The following is a 23350-nucleotide window of genomic DNA, read 5'->3' on the forward strand; positions in this document are numbered from 1 at the left end:
ATTATTTAAGCAGCTTGTTTAAAACCTAGGCCCTCTCCCTTCCCCCATCTCTATTGACTGTAAATCTCTGGTGCCAAAACCTTGGAATCTGAATTGTCAATAACCATCCTATGAGGTACTGATTAACATTAAAGTCCCAATCTGGCTGCATTCTAATGCACAAAGCAGGTTTCCTATGAGATTCAAATGAAATATCTGGAATAATTATAAATGATGCCATATTTGATCAATTTTAATGTTTTATTTACTTTTATTTATTTATTTATTTAGAGAAGGAGTTTTTGCTCTGTTGCCCAGGCTGGAGTGCAATGGTACAATCTCGGCTTACTGCAACCTCTGCCTCCTGGGTTCGAGTGATTCTCCTGCCTCAGCCTCCTGAGTAGCTGGGACTACAGGCGCCCACCACCACACCCAGCCAATTTTCACATTTTTAGTAGAGACGGGGTTTCACCATGTTGGCCAGGATAGTCTCGAACTCCTGACGTCAGGTGATCCACCCATCTCGACCTCCCAAAGAGCTAGGATTACACAAGAGCTAGGATCACAGGCGTGAGCCACCATGCCCGGCCAGTTAATGTTTAATTTTTAAAGACACTTTCACATCTCTGAAATAGGACTGACTGTTAAAACTGGTGGTTCTTGTAATCACAATAAAAAGTTTTTTTTTTCTTCTTCATGCTACTTAAAATAATGTTGCTTTAGATTTGTTAATGTATACAGGTTCACTGGGTATTAAAATACAAGAGACATTGCTTATTAAGCACTATATATATATATGTATTTTTTGCTCCTGGCTCACATGTGAAAGGGTGCCCTTCTACATGCCGTGTCAGGGTTATGGAAAAAAAATTGTAAGTCTTCCATCATATGTAGAATCACATATAATATGTGTAAGTCACTAACCCATGAACAGATAAAATAATGAGTTTCAGAACACTTTGCAAATGATAAATCGTTATGTAAATGCTGTGTGTGTATGAATGTAAGCATAAGCATGGGCTTGAAGTCAGATTATTAGAGAAAGTAGAAATAACTTGATGATGCTCATTTCCAAACTTGGCACATGTGCATTGTAACAGACATCAAGATTTTCAAGTTTTCTTTTTCTTTCTCTAATAATAGGAAGCATATCAGTAAAGAGTGCTCTTTAATGCTTGCTATATTCTAGGAAATTATTTAAGTGCTTTTCGCAGATTATTTCATTTGAGCCCTCCATAAATCCTGTAAAATACCATATTATTACTGTTGCTATTATCCCTATTTTACAGGAGAAAAAAACTGAGTTGTAGGAACATTAAATAAGCTGATTAAAATTACTTAATGAGAAAGTGCTAGCGTAAAAGTGTGAGCAGAAGCACTTTGAGACAGGAACTTGTTGAAATACGTCTTAAAGTAAAATTTACTCTAAACTAACCTACATTATGTGACTTCACATAACACAGGAAGGAGAAAGTGGACAGAGAAGCCAAGATGTAAATAGTCACTGAAAAGGAAAGAAGAGAAAGCAAGAAGAACATGCCGTAAGATATTTGCAAATGCGTTTATTGCAACTCCTTTTCAAACTTACTTGAACACTTTATTTTCACTTTCTAGATTTTATGTCTCTACCAAATGCATTTGATTACAAAATTTTCCTTTTGTCTCTCTTGTACTGATAGGAGCATTCATTTAACTAATTTCATTTTAAACTACATTATCCATACCTATTCATATTGTCCCCATCTCTGTGACTTCATTGTCTATGATTCTGTTCTACAAAGTCTGCAACTCTGTTCTTTGATCCACTGCATATATCTGACAGCTGGACATTCTTCTCATTCTATCTACATTTTCTGTATTGGGCATGCAATCTGAACCTATTCTCAGGAAAATTATGAAATGAATGTGGTCTTTCAAGTCCTATACGTCTTCTTTTAGCACGCTTCTCCTTCGTTTTCCTAGTCCTTTCTGGTAAGTTTCCTCAGCCTATTATTCTAGTTATTGGAAGATTTTGATCGGATAAAATATACCCCATATTATTAGGGACTAATATCTTTCTCTTATGAAAGTATTTGTAGTTTAAAGGAATACTAAATGGAAAAAAGTAACGCTAAGGATGAAGGAATGGATAACTGAATGGCAAACTGCAGAATAATTGCATCATATTCTAGAGTGGGGGATTGATTCAGAATGGGTACCCTTGCAGCACCCCCAGGTATGACTGCATTGGAAAAAGCCTTTTGGATACATTCAAAATCTCAGTCTTGTACAAGATATTATCAAAATCTGAAAAGAGAAAGATGTATGTCTCTTTCATTAAAAATTTACAACAGACATTATAGTACTTATTTTTCATTTACTTACTATTATTTGGCTGCCATATATTAGCACCATACCATCCTTATATTTTGGACTCATCAGCCTGTTTAATTGTGTTAGTTTTGAAAATTAAAAAATGTAACTCAAAGCAGAAACAAGTTAAAATAATAAAAATTAATAGTCCTCTCTATTCAACACTGTTCCCAATTTTGAAAATTAATTTTTCTTATTATTTTGTTCCATTCGTAAGGATCTAGTTTCTGCTACATGAACTATTACCCTAAAAGTCTTAATTTTAAAATTCTGTTTTACAATTCAAATTATCATACAACTCTGAAAAATATTTACATGTCTGAGTATACTACACTTCAAGTTTAGATCCCAAGAAATATATACTGCAGCAAACTCTAGAAAGGAGCTAAGATTTGGAATTTAGCTGGAGCTTATATGATCCTACTGTTAGAAAACGAAGCATAATATTCTATAATTAATACATTTTAGTTATAGAGATTCCCTAAAGTATTATTTCCATGTATAATTATATCTAATTGATAAAATATACAGAATTTGTCTAATTTTCCTTAGTTTAAACATATAATGATTTTCTTTGCAGAAACATTAACATTTGCTCTTTTATTAAGAAATACAATTGTTTTCTGTAAAACTAAGAAGTGCTAGCAAATTATGTTGCAAATGGTTAAACTGTTTCTTCAGTTGGCTGCTCATTTTTTCTCAGTATACAGGAGATCTCTTCTGTCTATGAAATTACATTGATTTTATTAGCGAAAGATGAAGTTGCTGCTCATTTCTAGGCTAATTGAATAAGTTCTGGTCTAAATATGGCTCTAAATCATAAATTATTTCAATAATCATTAAGTCAGTAGTCTCCATAGAACCACGACTTACCATATACCTAGGTTCAATAGAGACTGCTGAAGATGTGAATGACACATCCTTGTGATGGAAGAGGTTACAGTTTCATTTGGGAAGCAAGTATGTAGACAACTAAAGACTACCGGAAATACAAATATAGGTAAGATCCTTAATTCAACTAAAATAGCATATGAAAAATAAACAGCAATTAACACACAGTTAGAAAGCAGTTGGGGGGTTGATTTTTGAACACTGTTAACGAGTCTGTTAATGTTAATTGTATCTGCATTTCCAAAATTTCTTAGGTTTATTTAGATACATAATACCAAAAATAAAGATAAAATTAAGCTAAAATGTCAGTAGGAAAACAATGATAAGTAAGTTAATTCTTAGAATTCCCTTTATACTTTGGTTCATTCAATCCTTGTCAAGCAATATTATTTGTTTCTCCCAGAAAACTCACATTTAGTCTAGTGTCCCCATGAAATATGTGATTAAAACTATCTTCCTGAATAACATTAGCACCATTAAACCGCAATTATTTCACATATCATACAGAAGTCCATAGTTACTAAACTGAGTTATAATTCTTAAATCACATTAATTCAGGAAGATTTTAGTGCCTGTTTGTTTAACACAATCTTATAAATGATCCCTTAGGAAGGATGTAAAAATCCACACATATCTTAATGGGCTAATTGTGCTCACTGCAGTGTTGAGTCCATAAAAGCTTTTCAATAGTGAGAGAAATGATGGCATTTTCATCTTAAATTGCAAACATAATTGCTCTTCTAAAAATCTTTTTGTTTCTAACTTGAGTGCTATTGACAGCAGGAATTTCCCCAAAACACTAATAGAGTATTTAACATAATTTCATTTATTGAAAAAAAATCCAAGGGAAAATAACATACAGCTATCTGAAACTATTTAGCAGGAAGAAAATATCAAAAGGAATGAAATTAAATCTAAACTTTGAGATTTCAAATGAAACTAATATTCAATATAAATTTAACACAATGTATATTCGATTAAACTTACACATTTAAATATATTGCTGATACTCAAGAAATAAAAATGATATCCTGGAAACCCAGGACAACAATTAAGAGCCATACAAAAACGAACTGAAACTAACAAGTTAATCCCTATTTTATAGAATTTCCCATTGTTTTATTGAAAAATAAGAATACACTTTAGCTCAACTTATGGAAAATTAGTACAATTGAAATTAAATTCAATCAGTTGTAAATATTTCCTTGAGAAAACGATTTCAGTTTCTACCCAGAGTTTAACCTCTGCCCTACTCAACATTTTGGATTCCAGTTTCCTAATTTCAATATATTCAATGTAGGTTCAGGGTAGTGATATCACCACTCATAATTTAAGCTTTAAATTAATATGTTAATAAAGTCATCCATATACAAATATATGGAATATTTCTCCCTCTCTAAGCCTCGCTTCTTTTTCTAAGCAGACATGAACATATGGATTGATTCAGAACTGACATAGTTCACATACAGATTTCAAGTGTTTAGTCTTTCTTTTTCTATGTAATAACAACACACATGTTTACTGATGAATATTGTGGATATTCGGCAAAGAACATTTTATATTAGCTTTGAAAACAGTTCCGATCATTCTGTGGCAGCTTTTCTCCTACACAGATGCAGAAAACGCTAGACGTTGCTTTTTAAACATGAGCACTAAGAAAACTAATAAACTCATTAGCCACGAAGGGAACACTGTAGGAAAGGAACTAGCTTGGGATTGAACCCTATGATTTTATTGTTTTCACAGAAAATGCAATAACTCCTCACTGACATCAAGTATCCAGTTGCAAGAAGAGTGTACCTTCTGCTTTGGTGAGACACAGATGAAACAATTAGTAAAACGTAGTCATCAACCAAGAAGCAACTTAATTTGGGGTAGAGATTCTCCAGTTTAAATGTCTGTTGATTGGCCCTGATCTTTGAAAGGCACGTTAAAAAAAAAAGTTTTGTGGTAAATAATACGCATTCACAACAATACTTGGAAATCGGTCTATAAAAATCAGATTATTCCATCACCATCTTTCAAATCAGTAATCAGAGCAAAGAAAAATTGATCATGTAAAACACCACAGCCAGGTTCATACAGTCTTAATTACATAACTAAATGAATTAATTGTTCTTCAAGTTACACATTTTATTGACATATATGTTTATTATAAAGTTTTTAAAATAAAAATGCATGTTTGGTGAAAAGTTAATACAGTTGTAATTTGTATTTCATCATATTTTAAAATACAAAAGAATTGAATTGCTTTTACTCTATTACATGATGTAACTGACTAGCTGGGTTGTAATTCTCAGTATTATAATTATCATAATTCATTGCCATGCCGAAGTCAATTCTGTGATATGTGTGAAATGAAATACCTTTAGTTTAGCCGATTGCATGACATTGTGGTGTACCATGCATCTTTCAAATCTCTTAAAGGAAAGTTAATGGCAGGCCAAACTTGTGACAAAGTACTGTGAATAACACGGAAGGAGGAAACACTTTAAACAGGGATATATAGCATATTGTGATTTGTGGTAGAATTAAAAAACACGCAGCAGGAAAAAAAAAAAGAGTGTACCTAGGTATGTATATAATGTACTTAAGAGAGGACTCAGATTTTTAAAACGGACAAAATAAAAATTACATTAATTTCAAATACTGCATAGTCAAAGAACATTTGATGTAAATCTTACAAATATGGTTGGGTGTTTTCTTCTCAGTTTAGGGTTTGTTGAAAAGTAGTAATATTAGGCATTGTTTGGCACTTCTGGCAATGTTAGTGACTTTAGTGAATTTCATTATATCTATGATGCATTTTATATATCACTACAAAGAAATGCTGCCAATTGCAATTAAAATAGGCCCAATTGCAGAGATGTTAACATGTAGAGAGACAAGCATTCTTGAACTCATGAAATACAATAACACTCCAAAGTAATTAGGATCAATTACTGGCAGTAAGAGGTTACATGGTATATTCTTTCTTCCACAACATTAAAAACTCCATTGCCTGGTGCCTCTCTATAAAAGAACAAAAAAATTGGCATCAATTACACTTTAAATGTGTTATCAAAATGGAAAAGGAAAAATATGTTGGTGAGTCCAGTTCATAATAAATACAAAAAAATTAGGAAAAGGAAGGCAGTTGCTAAATGAGTGTTTTAAAAGTTTCATTATTTTTACTAATATTAAAGAAGAGGCTACTTAAAAAGTTTACATTTCACTTATCCCAATCTTTTAAAATTTCTGCATTTTATCCATTTACTTTCAATTAAAGCAACTGAACATATGATCTGTAGTGAAAAACATTGATTCAAATTGTTTGTTGGTTTACGTGAATGATCCAGAACCCACTTGATATACACATTTTATTACCATCTCAATAAGTCTGACTGCTTTGCACTTCTTCTGATTGCCCCTTTGTTCTTCACATTCATCTGCAATTTTAAAAAAATTTAATCAAAATTAATCTGTGGTACCAGCCAGTTCTCATCAACTTCTGAAGCATTGTGTATTCTTACTGTTTGAGAGGGTAGGAAAGATTTTAGTATTTCATAAATGCTGAGTAGTAGGATTGAAACATTTTCTTACAGTAGCTTCTTTGTGCAGGATTACTTAGGATAATAGGACATTTGATTGTTTACCTGAAAAGGACACATGTATCTTCAAATATTCTGAATATAGTCTTTTTATTTTTTATTTTTTTGCAAAAGCCTCACTGAAATCAACTTAAAGATCAAGGGAGGGAGAGGCAATGAGTTAAGAGTCTCCTTTTAGATCTAAGACATTTTCATTGCTATTATCAGGAATGAGAGTGCAGAAAATCAATTAAAAAGGGTGATCTACTGATAAGAGATAGTGGAGAAAAGGGGCCAGTTGCCACAAAATGGAAGTCAAGGTGAAGAGAAATTTTGCAAAAAGTAAAAGAAATGCCCCAGATATCCTGTACTTGAATCTCTTTGGTCTGATAAAGTATGTGGGTTACTGTGAAACTCTGAAAAAATTTTAATATGCCAAATTCATTCAAATAAGTTATGAAACTCATTTGTTTATTATGTTTAATTTAAAGGACTTGGTTCAGATCAATTCCATCACTACCTAAATATTCAAAGTGGTCCCCTTTTGAACTGACTGAAAATAGACATTAAATTCCAGGTTCATATATGTTTCATATTTTACCTTCAAAGGTTTAACTGCTTTCTGCACATATTACAAATCTAGGAGAGCACATCAGGGAGTTCCTATTAAAATTTCTTTCTGCAGACATTAAGGTATGTGGAGCACTGAAGATTTATCCCATGGTAACCAACAAATTGTATAACTAATTTCATTTTAGTGATAAGTGAACATTGCTCAACAAACACACATACTGCTTGTCATACCTTACCTGGAAAGAGGCTTTATTGAACATAGCTGTAAAATTATATTTTAAGTTGAATTACTGAATTTGCACAAACATTTCTACAGAATTGTTTTAAAAAATCAAGCTTTGTCATTTTCCACTACATTTTGTTGTGCTTTTATATTAATATTCGCAAATGTTCTAATTTAATACTTATATTCCAATTACTTGCATAATCAGTTTTTTTTTTAATCCTGGGGTGTTGAAAGAACATATAATAATAATATTCTTCTTAGACAAAAGTCTTTTTAAATGAAGTTAAAAGCTGAGATAATTTAAGGAAAAGGATCTTCAAATTTTCATAACCAACAGATTTAAGGGAAATTTACAATGCATTGGAAAACTGGCTGGTTAAAGATATGATTTGTCCTCAGGTAGCTCAAAATCATTTTTACAGGTTTTTGTTTTTTTGTAAAAGTGTTTTTTAATCTTGGTAAAATAATAAAATAATATTTCACAATTTGCACAGAGTCTGACTGAAGGGCAGAGGCATATTACCCTCAGAGTTTAGAATAAAGCCAGATTTTTCAGGCCCAGTTCCACTGTAGAGTTAGTATGCACTGCAGTCCCAAACATTTTCTTGTTCCCTCTAAAGCTAGGGCCAATTTCATTTCAAATGGAGGTTAGACTAAAAAAATCACTTTTGTGTTTTACCACCTTCTGCACTAAGTATTCTTAATAACCTTTTGCTCTGGTTGACCCATTTAATAACCTGGAAGAAAAAAAGTGTTGCTCCATGTCTGGTCTCAATGGAAGTAATTTTCTAATGGACAATAAGCCGAAAGGCCATGGCTGTCTAGGAGGTTAAACAACAAATATCTCGTCTGCACGGGCTTACGCAGCAGCTTCGGTCCTTTCTTCTTCAGAAGCGGCTTTGTTGTCTTGCCTGTAATTTGCACATTTAGGCTCTGTAGTTTGTTCATAAAATAGTTTTACACAAACCACTCTTAGCAGTGCAAGCTTCTGAGTTGAAAATTATTCAGGCTTGTTTCATTGAAGGCACTTGGTTTCCATGGCAATTTATAAAAGATGGTGGTTTGGTTTCTTCATTGGAACAGATGACATAGTTTGGGTGTTCAAGTGGCCGCAAGCAAACTCCGATAAGCCTGTGTAATATGTAAGCCCAGGTTTACCAGCCTGGATAGTAGTGCATGCAAAAAGAGACAGCATACAGTTATCTAGCTTAGCCATGGGAGAAAAATAATAATAATAAAGGTGGGATGGGGAGAAGGTGGGGAGAAACATGAATGCTTTAAATAATTCTGAGTTCGGGTTATTTTCAAGGAAGGGTAACAGCCAAAGGTAAAAGGGCCTACATTTATTTAATTCTCTATGAAAGCCTTCTTGAAAGGAAAATAAATGCCAGCTCTTCACGTACCCTGTTTACAGTGAGGTTTTTGTTGGCAGGCCATTAGGTTTCCATGGTAACAAGCAAACTATTCATTTGAAACAAAACCAGCCATGACTTTGTGCTTTGACAAGGATTTCTATAGCTCTTTTTTTTTTTTTTTTTTTTTTTTTTTTTTTTTTTTCCAGAGTTCAACCAGATGACGTTGTAATCTTTTTAGCCACAAAAGCACCTGAAGGTCTCTTCTCTACTCAGGTCAGGATTATCTTTTATGTTTAGTTTGGAATAAGTTATACTTCCATGATGTCTTTTTATCCCCAGTGCTTAAAAAAATTTGTTTTTATTATTTTATTTTTGAGTCAGTAGTCAGTGGAGGAATCTTTGGTAGTTTGTTTGTTCAATGTCCATTTACAAAGACTCTTTCTTCATGCCAGTGCCTGGTGAATCTTTTATAGCCTCTGCCAGGATAAGGTCACCTTCGAGGACTTAAGATAGAGATGAGGACGATAATGGGAAAAAGCCATATATGAACCAAAATCCCAACAGCACCATCAACGGAATCTAAAGATAAGGAAAATAAATGCAAACAAAAAAAACAGGAAGAATAAGCATTCCATGTAGCTACTAACACAACCTTGGTGAATAATAAAACAAGTATATGGAAAATATTTCTGGAAAATATTTATTTTTATTTTGTTTTATCAGCGTCATTGCTAAGGGAAGTGAAAAGGAAAATGAATATATGGTAAGGCACTTGATAAAAAGATTTACAGATTTTGAATTGATATAATATGCTATGAAAACTTGTTCGTAACATATTCACATAGGTTTGTGGCTGAGCTCAGTCTTAGAGTTCTGCTAGCCACATGAAAGCAGGAACCTGGAGAAAATTATCAGAATACTTCAAAAAGTAGATTTTTTTTCAAGCTTCCACAAGTGGATAAGCTTGAAGACTGAAAGAAAATCTATGTTAATGAAAACTAGAAAGGGATGGTTATGTGTACAGAAATTAACTATTGCCACTAGTAGATTATCCATGTTTAGATCAGTCCATCATCTATAAATTATACAAATCATTTTCTCTTTATTTTAACTTTTAGAGGCATGATGAAGTCCATTCAAACTAAAAAGTCCCTTTCACCAATCGATCTGGAAAGTCCTACTGTAACTGGGATTTCTGTTGAAGCCTGGTGTCCAGTTGATGCCTTTTAGAATGCATGCCTTACCAAGGAGGGATAACACGGGTATAATTCATTAACCTAGCTAAAGTTGCAAAATGGCTTGTATCTAGGGGAGAGTTGAGTTTGAAAATTGAGACAAAATCTTATATCTGCAGGGTGTGGACCATAGTTCCATTTATTGCCTGGAAAGAATTGGCAGCCTGAGGAATAAGGAAGAGGCTTTCAGCCTTCAGGCTGGTCTGTACTTAGAATGTAATATTCATTTAATAATCATCAATCAATCAAATCCTAGTCATAAAATGAACAACAAAGGGTAATTAAATGACACAAATGTAACAGAAAACTTTCTGATACCAAATAGATTATTTGTGTTCAATTAAGATTATTTCCCCTAATTTATAGAGTTTAAACACCCTCAATAGATATAGACGGTATTTTCATATTTAAAACTGCTACACATTTCCTGGACTTGCTAGTTTAAGAGAAAAAAACTAATTATAAAAATGTTCTATTGTAATAGAACTTGTGGTAATGAAGTCCCTATGGGCTTTCACAGGCATTTCACTGCGGCTGCTTTTATCAGTTATGCTTTCTTTCTGCACTACGGAGTAAATAATTTCCTTTGCTTTCCTCCTTTGAAAAGTTTAATTCAATTTATTGAATTTGTTTATAATATTTGTGCTTACATGATGAAAATGTAAAATTTCTGTATATAGTTGTAACTGCCTTCAATTAACAACATGTTACTGCCACTCCTCATACTATGAAATTCCAAAGAAATCCTATTCTCCTTTGAGGAGAATACATGTTTTCCTGTGCATTAGAAAAACTGTTCTTTGGAGTATAGCTACTGGTTTTCTAAAGCAGAACTAGACAGACACAAGGATACATTTTTACTAAATATGTTATTTGAAATACTAAGTTTATGACAAGATACTATGAGCAAAATGGCGCATTGTTATATAAAAATCTTAGTTTTTGTCTTTTGACAATACTTAAGAATTGGGTCAATTCAGTTCATGTAAGTAATCAGTGGACAATTGTACACATTCAACTTTCAACATCTAGACTGACATAGTTTCTCACTAAACATAGAAAATTACCAAAGACTCTGATTTGCTCTAGATTTATACAACTTAGATTTTCATGCTTTTGTATGTGCTAAATAATTGATGAGTAATTTGTGTAAGTTTAGTTTGATTACTTTCTCTATACATGACCACAAAATAAGAGACTCCAGATGAGTCTAAGATAATCCTTCAATTGCAGCCATTTCTAACAGGAATGAGTTTAGATTTCATAGCTTCGAATGTGAAATATGGAGATGAGGATTTTAAGAAGCAGCTAAACACATAATTCTAAATCTTTGTGCATTATTCATCATGTTTTATTTATATCTCTTTATTATAAAATGAGCCTGTGACAGAAAAATAAAATTAAAGATATCATGAAACTGTAATATTCAAAAAAGGATAAAAAGTGAAAATCAACTTATTAAACAAGCTTGTGGTGCAGATAGGACATTAGACCATAAATATTAGGTCTACTTCATTACTTAACATATGTATTTAGGCTCTTTAGAATGCTGAATCTGTTAAAATGGCTGGCAAAAGGCCAGGCACAGTGGCTTACGCCTGTAATCCCAGCAGCTTGGGAGGCCGAGGCAGGTGGATCACCTGAGGTCGGGAGTTCGAGACCAGCCTGGGCAACATGGTGAAACGCCGTTTGTACTAAAAATACAAAAAATTAGCGGGGTGTGGTGCCGTGAACCTGTAATAATCCCAGCTACCCAAGAGGCTGAGGCAAGAGAATCACTTGAACCCAGGAGGCGGAGATGGCAGAGTGAGCAGAGACTGCACTGTTGCACTGCAGCCTGGGCAACAAGAGCAAAACTCCGTCTCAAAAAAAAAAAAAAAAAAAAATTGGCTAAATCAGGAAATATATTCACTATATTCACAAACTGGAGGAATAAAAACATCTATGCTGACATGGTAAGGCTTTGTGTCTTCACACAAATCTCATCTTGAAATATAATCCGCATAATCCCCATGTTTCAAGTGAGAGACCAGGTGGAGGTAATTGAATCATACGGGCGCTTCCCCCCCATGCTGTTCTCATGAAAGTGAGTTTTCACTAGATCTGATGATTTTTTAATTCTTCTTCTTATTCTTATTGTTATTGTTATGTTTTTTTGAGAGCGAGTCTCCCTCTGTCCCCCAGGCTGGAGTGCAGTGGCGCGATCTCGGCTCACTGCAGGCTCCGCCTCCCGGGTTCACGCCATTCTCCTGCCTCAGCCTCTCCGAGTAGCTGGGACTACAGGGACCACACGCCTAGCGAATTCTTTTCCTTTGTATTTTTAAATAGAAACGGGGTTACACCGTTTTAGCCAGGACGGTCTTGATCTCCTGACCTTGTGACTCCCCCCGCCGCCTGGGCCTCCCAAAGTGCGGGGATTACAGGCGTGAGCCACCGCGCCCGGCCGATCTGATGATTTTATAAGGGGCACTTCCCCCTTCTCTCAGCAATTCTCTTTGCCGCCTTGTGAAGAAGGTACTTTGCTTCCCCTTCCCCTTCCGCCATGATTGTGACTTCCCTTAGGCCTCCCAGCCTTGCTGAACTGTGAGTCAATTAAATCTCTTTCTTTTATAAATTACCCAGTCTTGGGCAGTTCTTTATAGCAGTATGAAGATTGACTAATACAATTTACATTGCAAATACGTGCTACGTATACAGTTTCATCAAATATTTTAATAAAAGCTTTTAAATCTTCTAAAACAAATAATATCAAATAAAATGTTTTAAAATCTTAATTAAAAATCAAAGTGTACTTGCCTTACATAGATCTAGATCAAAATCTCACTTCTATTTTATCTTAGGCCAAATATGTCTATAATTGAATTTAATATTTTAAAAATAACTGAACAAACTTTAGAGTATTAGATATAAGAAATTTTTAAATAAACCAACTAAAAATAACTGTTTTTAAAATTAATTAAATTAAATTTTAATTTAATAGTGATGTTACTTTAACGTTACAACAAACCAATCGCAAGCAAAGATACTTACTCTTAGTTGCTAGATCTTGTTTTGCACATTCTCCTTCTGCAATTGATACATCATCAATAGCAATGTCACCTTCTATTCCAGGACCTCGAATACCTTCAAAAATGAGCTACAAATATGAATGAAACAAACCTAAATGTGGAGCTTTGATTTGCAGATCAATTTCTCTTGAGAAATCAAGGTGACAAAAGTAAACTTGTCAGTAATCCTGGCATCTTTTATATTTGATGGCTTTCAAAATTAAAACTTGCAGAAAACATAAACTTTCATCCCCAAACCAATAATTGAATCTTCCTTGCATTTTATTAGTTTTTCACATCAAAAGCTCTGTGTCTATTTTAAAGCAAAACTAAATTTAATTAAATAACACAATTAAAACAACGACTACACATCCTCTTTTAATTTTTAGGGATAAGAAAAAAGTGTTTTATTTGAAAAGTCTTTCTCTGAAATAGATTCTGGTTTTATCTGAACATAGCTCATAACGTTAGTTTTCTAGAAATATTTTAAAGAATAAACAAATTCTGGATTCTTTACAACAGTAATATGTATATTGAAGCCCGGAACGAAGTTTTTCTATCTCTGACACTGATTTCTCACAAACAGATTGAATATCTGCGTCATACTCCCATGTTGACTTTATAATTTACCTCCATGATTTCACTGCTGATACTCCATTTTTTAAACTTGAAGATATTTATCAGTCTATTTATGTTGAATATCTCATGGTATACCTTTGAATTTTTGGTATCTATAACAATGGTGGTCACTGAGGCTCAATGCATGAATATTGAAAGAATAAATGAGTATAATCAGAATCCTTTATTATTAAAAATACAATGACAATAGAAGCACAATTAGCAAATTTATATATTTTTTTATTTTTACAGAAACCAGACTCTTTTAGAATTTTCTTTATGACTCCCAAATTATTCCTTGCTTTCAGCAAAACTTTTTAATCTTTTTGATACTGTAAGGCAATTCATGCATTTAGTGGTGGGTTTATAGTTCTAGAAAAATATTTACATGTTAAAAGGAAATATCTACTTTGGTCATTCCAAAGAATAGTTTAATAAAGAGCTGTTTCTAACATCAATCTGGTAATGTGCTTTATTAATAACATTTCTAGACTTATGTCATCACAACAAATTTGACAATGTTTATTTTTATCAATGCCAAAGTTTTTGTTTTTGTTTTTATTTGAAAACATCTCCTCAAAGGCACATCAGAGTCATTTCTGAACTTTTCAAAGCTGCTGTCCTGGGAAAGCCATAGCTTAATTATGATGATTTTGAGAGAACTTAGGCCACTTTTGAGAAACTGATCCAATGTTCTTTGATATGCTCTCATAATATTATCAATGGGAGTCTCCAGGTAGTAAGCAGAGGCATCAGTTGTCAACTTTTGTATTGAGACCCTGTCCTTCACTTAAGTGTAGTTCATCAAACAAATAATAATTTTCATGATTTGATAGCAGAGAAAAATGTGAGTTCTTACTGACATATAAATAAGATAAATGTGGAGTTTCCTGCTTATCTATCTTAAGATAAGCATGTTCTTAAAGATTCTCCAAAGCCATCTCTTTGAAAAACATTTAAAATGGTCTGTTTCACTGAAGACAAAAGAAAATGGCAGCTGTAGTTCAAATATTTAGAACCAAGTTAGCAGTTTAGCAAATTCTCAGTCCTCAGATAGAATTTGCAATGAAGTATTATTTTGGATGCTTGGAAATGATGACTTCTATTTGAGATAGGATGATGTCTGGAAAGGTAACTGGGAAGTGGCTTTAAGAAGCCTCAGAAGACTTTTAAACAGTCCTTTATTTAAAAGGTCTATGAGAAAGGATTTAGAAAAAAATGAACAATTAAACATTTGAGAGAATTGAACATGGAGAAAGGGAAGTCATTTTAAGGTGCAGAATATTCCACATTATGGATGTAATTTATTTAACCAGTACCCTATAGTCATTGTTAGACATTAAAACTATTATGAACAAGGCTGAGGTGACTACGTTTCAAATAATTATGATTCAGACTTATTTAAAGCACATTGTTCTGTAAGGTCATTACGAATTGCCCCTATGAGCAAGCTACCTGTGAGAAAATATTTCCCTTTTTCCAAAAAGTAGGCTTTTAAGTCTTGGGGTATATTTTCCCTCTTTGATATGTGTTCCTTACCTGATAGAGAGTCAGTGTTAGAATAAATCAATAGTTAATATTAAATACTGCTTGTAGAGTGCAGTACAGGGTTTACAATGTAGCCATAGCAAAGATAAGGGGTTTGCATTCCCATGTGCTTTACGTGGGGAAGTGAGATGTGGTGAAGAGTCTAATAACGGTGCGTTAAAATGCTCTGCACCTGCTCGCACTTGAAATTTACACAGATAAAGCTGAAGTCAAAATCCTTTTATTAGGAAGGATGTTTGAAAAACATCCACAATGTTCTTTATCACTGAAGCCAAAACAAAATGGCAGTACATGGATTTCCCATCTTAGCTATGTAAAGGTAAAAAGTTTGAAGAAAATATCTACGCTTTTTCTTATTCAAAGTACATAATTGCTTTCACGTAGTAAGTTCTTGTTACTTCCAGACGGGAGTCATATAAAATGGTGAGATTTCTTTAAAAATCAAAACTAAAACATACATCTCATCAAAGTCATTTCTGAACTTTTCAAAACTGCTGTCCTGGGAAAGCCATAGTTTAATTACAATGATCCTGCCATTACTCAAAGCATTTCAAAACTTCTTCTGCTACCACCTTTAAAGGATTAAACAATCCTCCTTTTTCTGTTATTTTTCTTTTTCATCCTGTCCTCCTGCCTCCCTGTGCAGCTTGATCAAAATCAAAAGATTGGACCTAGGCTTGTGCTAAAAAAAAAAAAAAAAAAGTCCCAGAGCAGTGAAATTGTGAAAGACAGACCCTTTTGTAGTCAGATTGAGAGAATGCGTCAGGAAACCATCTGTAGTAAACATCAGGAAGCAGATTGACTAATGTAATTTAATATGTGTGCTACCTACCTACTGGCAATATGTTGACTGTAAGTCTGTGGTTTGCTCAACAACAAAACTAGCAATCAACAAAAATCAAAGCATCACGTGTCCAGAGGGCTTCCTATACCTAGAACATTACCTTATATGAATATTTCATCCCTTGGTGATACCCAATGAATGAAGTGGTACAATTAAAAAAGTAGGCTGATTTGCAAATATATTACTTACATTTACATTTACAATTATTGATATTACATTTGTCATTGATAAACAAGGTAATTTCTTTAAGCATAGCAGGAATTTTAGACACTGTGTGTAAATAAATCTAGTTATTTATTGGTATGATAAAGATAATTTCTAGCAATAAAACTCTTAGTACAGTCATAATTTATATTTTTAATATTTATTTGTAATCTTGTGATGATAAAGAATCTATTTTAATAGGCCAGAGAAATCTGCAGTCTTCCACAGGGACCTTTTTGAACAAAAAGGAAAAGAAAGGTCCTGTGTAGCATGTTTATTTGTTTCCTTTTAATTTCCACAGTTTTGCTATTACAAAGATGTAGATTATTTTTTAACTGGTTGAATTTCACAAATAAATATTTACTGCATTGTTTTATTTATGCTCTGAGCTCTTGACTACAATTATATTTCTGAATTATTGTAATTAAACTTTATAGATTCAAACAGATTCATAAATGACTCCTAGACTAAGATCTAGAGAGAGCATGTTTTACTTGACATTCTTTTTGTGTGAGTTAGACAAATATAAAGTGTAGATATGAAATTTAAATAATGTGCCTTAGCCAAACTTTTAAGCATTTGTAAAAACAAATCTTTGCTGATGTTTTCTAGAATATAAAGATGATAAATTACGTCCATTAAAATATGATGTATTTAGCCATAGAAGATGTTATCTTTACACAACAAAAAATCTTAATTATATTTATCTTGAGAATTAAGACTCTCTAGTTTAAAGAGTTAAATTGTCATCTTTTTATGAATTTCCATCATTATTTTAACTACTATTACATTACAGAGAAAAAACCATTTTCATTTCCTCTTCAGTACTTCTGAAATGCATTTGGTTTAACTGACTTGAAGAAGGAATTAACAGCATCTAGGTACCCATGGAGAAAATGTTAAAGTTTAGGTCTCCTAAAAGAGGGATAAAATTATGCAAAACCTGTTCCTCCCACACAATAGCACTATTGTTTAAAATTATTTCCCTTAATTGAAATGACGAGTTGAAAATTGAAATGTTTTCACAGTGTGTTCATGCAACTCAGCAAACTTAACATATAAAAAATATTGTGTAATCAGAAAATTAACTTTTGGTAAGTAAATTCAAATGGGAATTCTAAAAAATTAATGTGGATTTCTGTATTAGAATTATACCTCACAAAATTGTTTCAATTCATTAATTGACAGTTTCTTACATACATTATAATGCTTTAAAGCATATAAATATAGATGTCAAAATAAAGATATAGATGATGCTATAAAAGTATGTGTCAAATGTAATTTCTCAGCAAGAAAAGAACAGCTACATGAATCACGAATGAGTAAAAGTAGATGGGGGAATTAAATAATAAAATGCACTTCTGATGATTTGCCTTCATTGTTAATGGTGACTTCTGCAAATATTTACAACATAGTTTCTTCCTGACAAAAGGCAAATCACTTCTAATCATTACTGCTAAGGCAAATGCAAAACCCTCAGACTGCAGTTTGAAAATTGACAGTATATATCACTTTGAAAAACTTCAGGATATAAACATATTTAAAAATAACCATTAGCATTAATAATGTTATCTTTATTTTATCACTGGTTTAGCAAATAATTGAACTATCCTCAACCATTACAAAACAAATTTGAAGAGAGACAGCATAATAGACGTAGCGGGTAGCCTCGGCTTTTTCCCTGGGGAAACTATCCCAAATATGAACAGTGAGTTTAACTTCACAATACTCTGCCAGTTCATCTTGTGGGACAAATGTCAATTAGTTGTCAACATTTCTAATATTAAATAATAACATGAGAGTCGACTGTTGGGAAAGACAAAGAAATGCATCAAATTGTGAGCTGCAACTGGTAAATGTTTTCAATGGTTAAGTCAGGAGCCACCATTGTGTCCGTATAACTGCCCTGGAATGTGGCTTAGAATGCCAGATATGCTACATGAGCATGTAATGTCTACTAAGGAGGACAATATTTTCTAGCTTAGTATTATTCTTAGTTGGGACATAAGGCAGCATGATGTAAGGAGAGCAGTATAGTCTCTTTTCCAGTCCCTGTTACAGTGTTAAGCTTTTGTAACTTAATTTTCTCAAAAATTATGTCAAAACCTGTTTCTAAGTCTTTAAATTAATATGTAAGAGCAGGAGATTTCCAGAATCCCTTTCTTTTAAACTAAGAAAATGTAAAGAGCATTTTGTGTCTCACAATCTATTTGTATACTTTACCCCTGGAAAACATTTGGAATATACTATGAAAGAAGTAAAGCATTAAAAGGGGATGGTTAAATATTTTCCTTGGTATGCGATATAAAATTAATTGACATTATAAGAATATATCCATTTTTGCTTCTTTGGAATTGTTGCCCTAATTTTTCCAAATGAAGCAAAATCTATTTTCATCCCAAGCACTGATCATGCTAAGTTAATTCTAGTAAATGAACCCAACATAAATTTCAATAGAATAAAACTTCTACTTGTCTTGAAAAGTACTAAGCAATAATTGTATTTTCAGCTAAGCAAACTAATTGGACACACTCAAACAAAGGACTGTCCAAGTAATTTTATAAAGGATTTATGGATCAAATTAATTTAAAGTCATGCAACTCAAAATAAATAAAACAGCGTAAATGCTAGTGAAAGAGACTCAAAGTCACTTATACTCTGTTTAAAATTTCAAGAGGTAAAAGTTGTGCCTTCCACTTGAAGTAAATACATCCTCAAATGCCAGAAAATTACATTCGAGCTATATTAAAACTTCTCAAAACTTAATTATTATAGCAATATATTGGTATCATTGTTGTTATCAGGAGTTCCTAGAAGATGTTACATACCAAAGAAAATATTTTTGAGAAGTTTGACAAGCTATAAAAGATTTTTGGGTAAAAAAAATACTTTGTATAAAACAATTCGAAACAAATCTTCTCTAAAATGAAACGAGACAAAAACAACAAAAGTGGTGTGGGATTATTTAGTTGTGTTTCACGTTTCCTTGAACAGTCAAGATTAATGAAATAAAGACCTTAGTCAATAGACCTAGAAATAATGCTGGGAAATGAAAGAGCTTCCATCAAAATGAAAAGATGATTTTATCTATCTTTATTTTCCACGGGTAATTTAAATAGCATAAAAATGCATCAATTCAAACTATTTACAAATACAGATTTTTCCATTTGTTTCCACGAAAAATAGAGTAACACGAACAATAGCTATCTTTCTACTTTAAACTACCAAATAACTGGGCCAACCACAGTGTTCAGGATACTAGGTATCAGATAATGAAGAAGTGTGATCCCTGGGAAATGGGAGTCAAATAAGGTGAATTCTACTGAACAATACAAAGTTTATAGGCCATGGTCCAAGTAGAGGAAAAGAAGGTGAAACCTGGTAGAAAATCTGAGTTGAGGACATGAGAGTTCAAAAAAATAAGGGAAGCTGGAATGTTCAGGGCAGAATACCAGAGAAAAACAGTGGCAGACAAAAAGAAAAAGAGAGAAATAGAGCACTGCAGAGAGTCCCCCTTGAGTATTCAGCAGAGTACTGATCAGGACATGAAATGAGGAATCTACCCAATGCTTTGGAAAGAACCAGAGGGATGAATTTGAGTTAATAGTGCCCAGCCTTCACCGGACTGGGAATGGTGATTGTTCCCAGCCACCACAAGGAAAAACCTCATAATACATGGGACATTTGGTAGAGGACGCAGAATAGTCTTGCCTCCATCATGAGAAATAATTAGCCCTATACCAAACATTACTCTAGTCTCGCCTAACAAATCTTAAAAGCAACACCTAAAATAATCAAACTGTTCTGAAGTAACTCAACTATCTTCCCTGAAAAAGCTCAAGAATATTTGTAAGAATACAAAAATATGCAGCACCTGTCAAGGTAACAGTCACAATGTCTGGTACCCAATCAAATTACCAGACTTGTAAAAAAAAAAAAAAAACGAAAACAGTGATCCATTACGAGAAGAAAAACCAATTAACTGAAACCAACCAACAACTTATATAGATGTTAGCAATAGCAGATAATGATTTAAAATGGTTATTATAACTGGATTTCACACATTCAAAATATTAACTAAAGACATACAAATGTTTTTTAAAAGATTCAAATTGAACTTACAGAGATGAAAAATCCAATGGCTTAGATGAAAAATACACTGAATAAAACTAAAAGTAAACTAGACATTGCAGAAGAAACTATTGTTGAATATGCAGACATAATAAAAACGATCACAAATTAAATATAAATAGAAAAAAATAAAAATGCCTTAATGAGTTGTGTGACACTTTCAAGCGATTTTATCTATGTGTGATTGAAATCTTCAAAGGAGAAGAGGACTAGCAGAAATATCTGAAGACATATCTGAGAAAAATCTCAAATTTTATGAAGACTATAAATCCACAGATCCAAGAAATTCAATGAACACGAAGCACATATAGAAGGAAGAAACTATATCAAAGCACATCACAACACAATTTATAAATACGAATGATAAGGAAAATCTTAAAAGCAACCAGAGAAAAAAAGTCACATTACATACAAAAGAATAAATTTAAGGCTACCATAGATTTATTCCTGGAAACAATGCAAACAAGAAGAGTATGGTACAATATCTAAAAAGTTCTTAAAAAAAAAAAAAGGATGCTATAATCAGTGGAAATATTTCAAAAAATGTGTGGTATATTATGACCTTGGCATTTTTGTTTATTGTGAACTTTGCTGGAATTTTGTGTTGGAGAGGCAGTCATGTGGGAAGTGAAAGTATATCTAGAATAATATCAACTTTTTAGAAAAAAATTGCTTTTTAATGACAGTATCAGTATATACATTTTAATATTAAGGTTACTTCTATCAGTAATACTTTGGAATCCTGCCTTCCCAGTTTAATTTAGTTTGATGCTATGTTGTCATTCACTTTCACAATTGTATTGTTCTTCATAGAAACAAAATGATTCTTTTATTTTTCAGAATCATATGGGAATAAATCTTTTATATATCTGTAGATAATTGGCTAGTCTTACTCTCTGATTCTTTATCATTGTGAATGACTATGTATTTTTATCATCCTGGTTTGATTTAGAAGTGCAATCTCAAAGCAATTAGAATTTATAGATTAGATTACAAGAAAAGGTCATTCCACCAATTAAAAATTGGCACAATTTTCTATTCCCTTACAACATATGCCATGAAATGCATCCAAAAAAATCACCAGTAGAAGAAACATTCAATGCTATAAATACCATGTCATGAAATAGATTTGAATTCTTTTGAAATAAGGCATAGAGCTATAGAAGATATATATCATAGACTTTGAAGATATTTTACTATATTTTTAAAATATAAAAATATTTGGATATGTATATATATTTATATAAGTATATATGATTATACACATTAAAATCAGTAAACAGTATATTCACTCCATTGAAATAGTTTAATGATCTGTTGTCTCTAGCTATCATGGCCAGTGTGGCAGTCTTTACAATTTCTATATCTTTACTGGTAACTCTCTTAGCTAACTCTCTAAGCTTTACTTCTTTTCTATACAGAAACAAAGAAAAATAACTTATTTAAAGTCATCTTAATTTTTACAATCAGTGATCAATTACTCATATGGCATTAAATCAGAAGGAATTTTTTTTATATGTATATAAAATTTAATCAAGAAAAATTCACAGATTGAGAATTGACTACCAAGTTCCATTATTACAGAAACTCATATATATATATTTTTTTTCAGGGAGTAAAATATAAGCATGTGAGTTTATAGAAATGGATTACATTTTTTCCAGGCAAATCATTTAAATTTTGATAAACTATTATTCAAACCAATTACTTGATGAGTATTAATGAATAAAGGAAAAGCATATTTATCTTTATAAAACAGCTTTTAGAACGAAAGCAAAACTTAATCATAAAATTTTTGTGATGCTTATATCATGGAATTTCTGAATATTCATATTTTAATATTTGCTCAAGACCACCTTTAATGTTATGCTCATTTACAGCAATTAATTAGCCAAAATTACTTTTCTTACCTGAAATGAAGTAATTGGGTATATATTAACATGAGCCTCATTCCATCTTTGTCCTTTATTCCCACTTGAAGACCACAGTGGATTCTCTATTGTTGTTTGCCCTTTCAAACGTAGATAAACATTTAAGACACCTAAAAATGACAATAAAATTTTATTTTGCATATTCATTTTCACCTCAAATTTGTTTTTCCTTGACCAAACACTTGTAAACCTTTTAAACTGAAATTTTACAGAACACTCCAGTGTCTTGTCCTCTCTTCTCTCATTTCCTGTCTTGCTTTTATGACATTTGACATTTGATCCAAAAGTAACCATGTCCTAATTCCCTAGAACATGCGAATGTTGCCTGATATTGCAATGGGGAGATTATTCTAGATTATTAGGGTGAGTCCCAAATGGAATTACATATAGCTTTACAAAACAGAGGCAGAGGGAGATTTGATACAGGAAAGAAGGCCATGAGAGATAGAGATGTTACATGGCTGGTTTCGAAGATGGAGGAAGGGGCTATAAGGGCTACTGGCAGCAAAGGAAAGGGCTTCTTTCCTGGAGCTTCAGAAGAAGTCAGCCCTGCTGACATCTTGATTTTAGGCCCAGAATGCTTTTTTTAGATTTCTGTTCTCCAGAATGATAAGCTAATAGATTCGCGTTGTGTTAAGTCATGAAGCTGGTGATCATTTGTTATTTGTTACAGTAGCAAGAGGAAATTAATACAGCATGTAATCATGTGCTGACTGACTTGCCCAGAGTTGGACTCCAATCCTGTCGTCTTCTATTATCATTTAGCAGCTTATTTTTTCAGTTTGATTTTTACCTGTCTCATTTTTCTTCTAAAAGAGTTATTGGAAAACAAAATGAAGATAGCTTT

General features: G+C 32.6%; 1 protein-coding gene across 2 annotated transcripts in view; it reads right to left on the reverse strand.

The window, feature by feature from the left end:
• Nucleotides 1-3354: 3354 nt before the first annotated feature.
• Nucleotides 3355-23350, reverse strand: part of MDGA2 (MAM domain containing glycosylphosphatidylinositol anchor 2) — an 836747-nt gene continuing 816751 nt past the window's right edge. Inside the window, exons 15-17 of one of the 2 annotated variants that reach the window (XM_032179359.2) lie at nucleotides 22483-22613; nucleotides 13211-13316; nucleotides 3355-6650 (exon numbers count right to left, since the gene is read on the reverse strand). In XM_032179359.2, coding sequence (XP_032035250.1) covers nucleotides 6544-6650; nucleotides 13211-13316; nucleotides 22483-22613 — 344 coding nt within the window. In that variant the 3' untranslated portion in view covers nucleotides 3355-6543. Of the gene's footprint in view, nucleotides 9525-13210; nucleotides 13317-22482; nucleotides 22614-23350 lie in introns of both variants that reach the window. The other variant, XM_032179361.2, reaches the window with a different exon arrangement.

This window comes from Hylobates moloch, unplaced genomic scaffold, assembly GCF_009828535.3.
Source record: "Hylobates moloch isolate HMO894 unplaced genomic scaffold, HMol_V3 SCAFFOLD_16, whole genome shotgun sequence".
Classification (NCBI taxonomy): Eukaryota; Metazoa; Chordata; class Mammalia; order Primates; family Hylobatidae; genus Hylobates; species Hylobates moloch.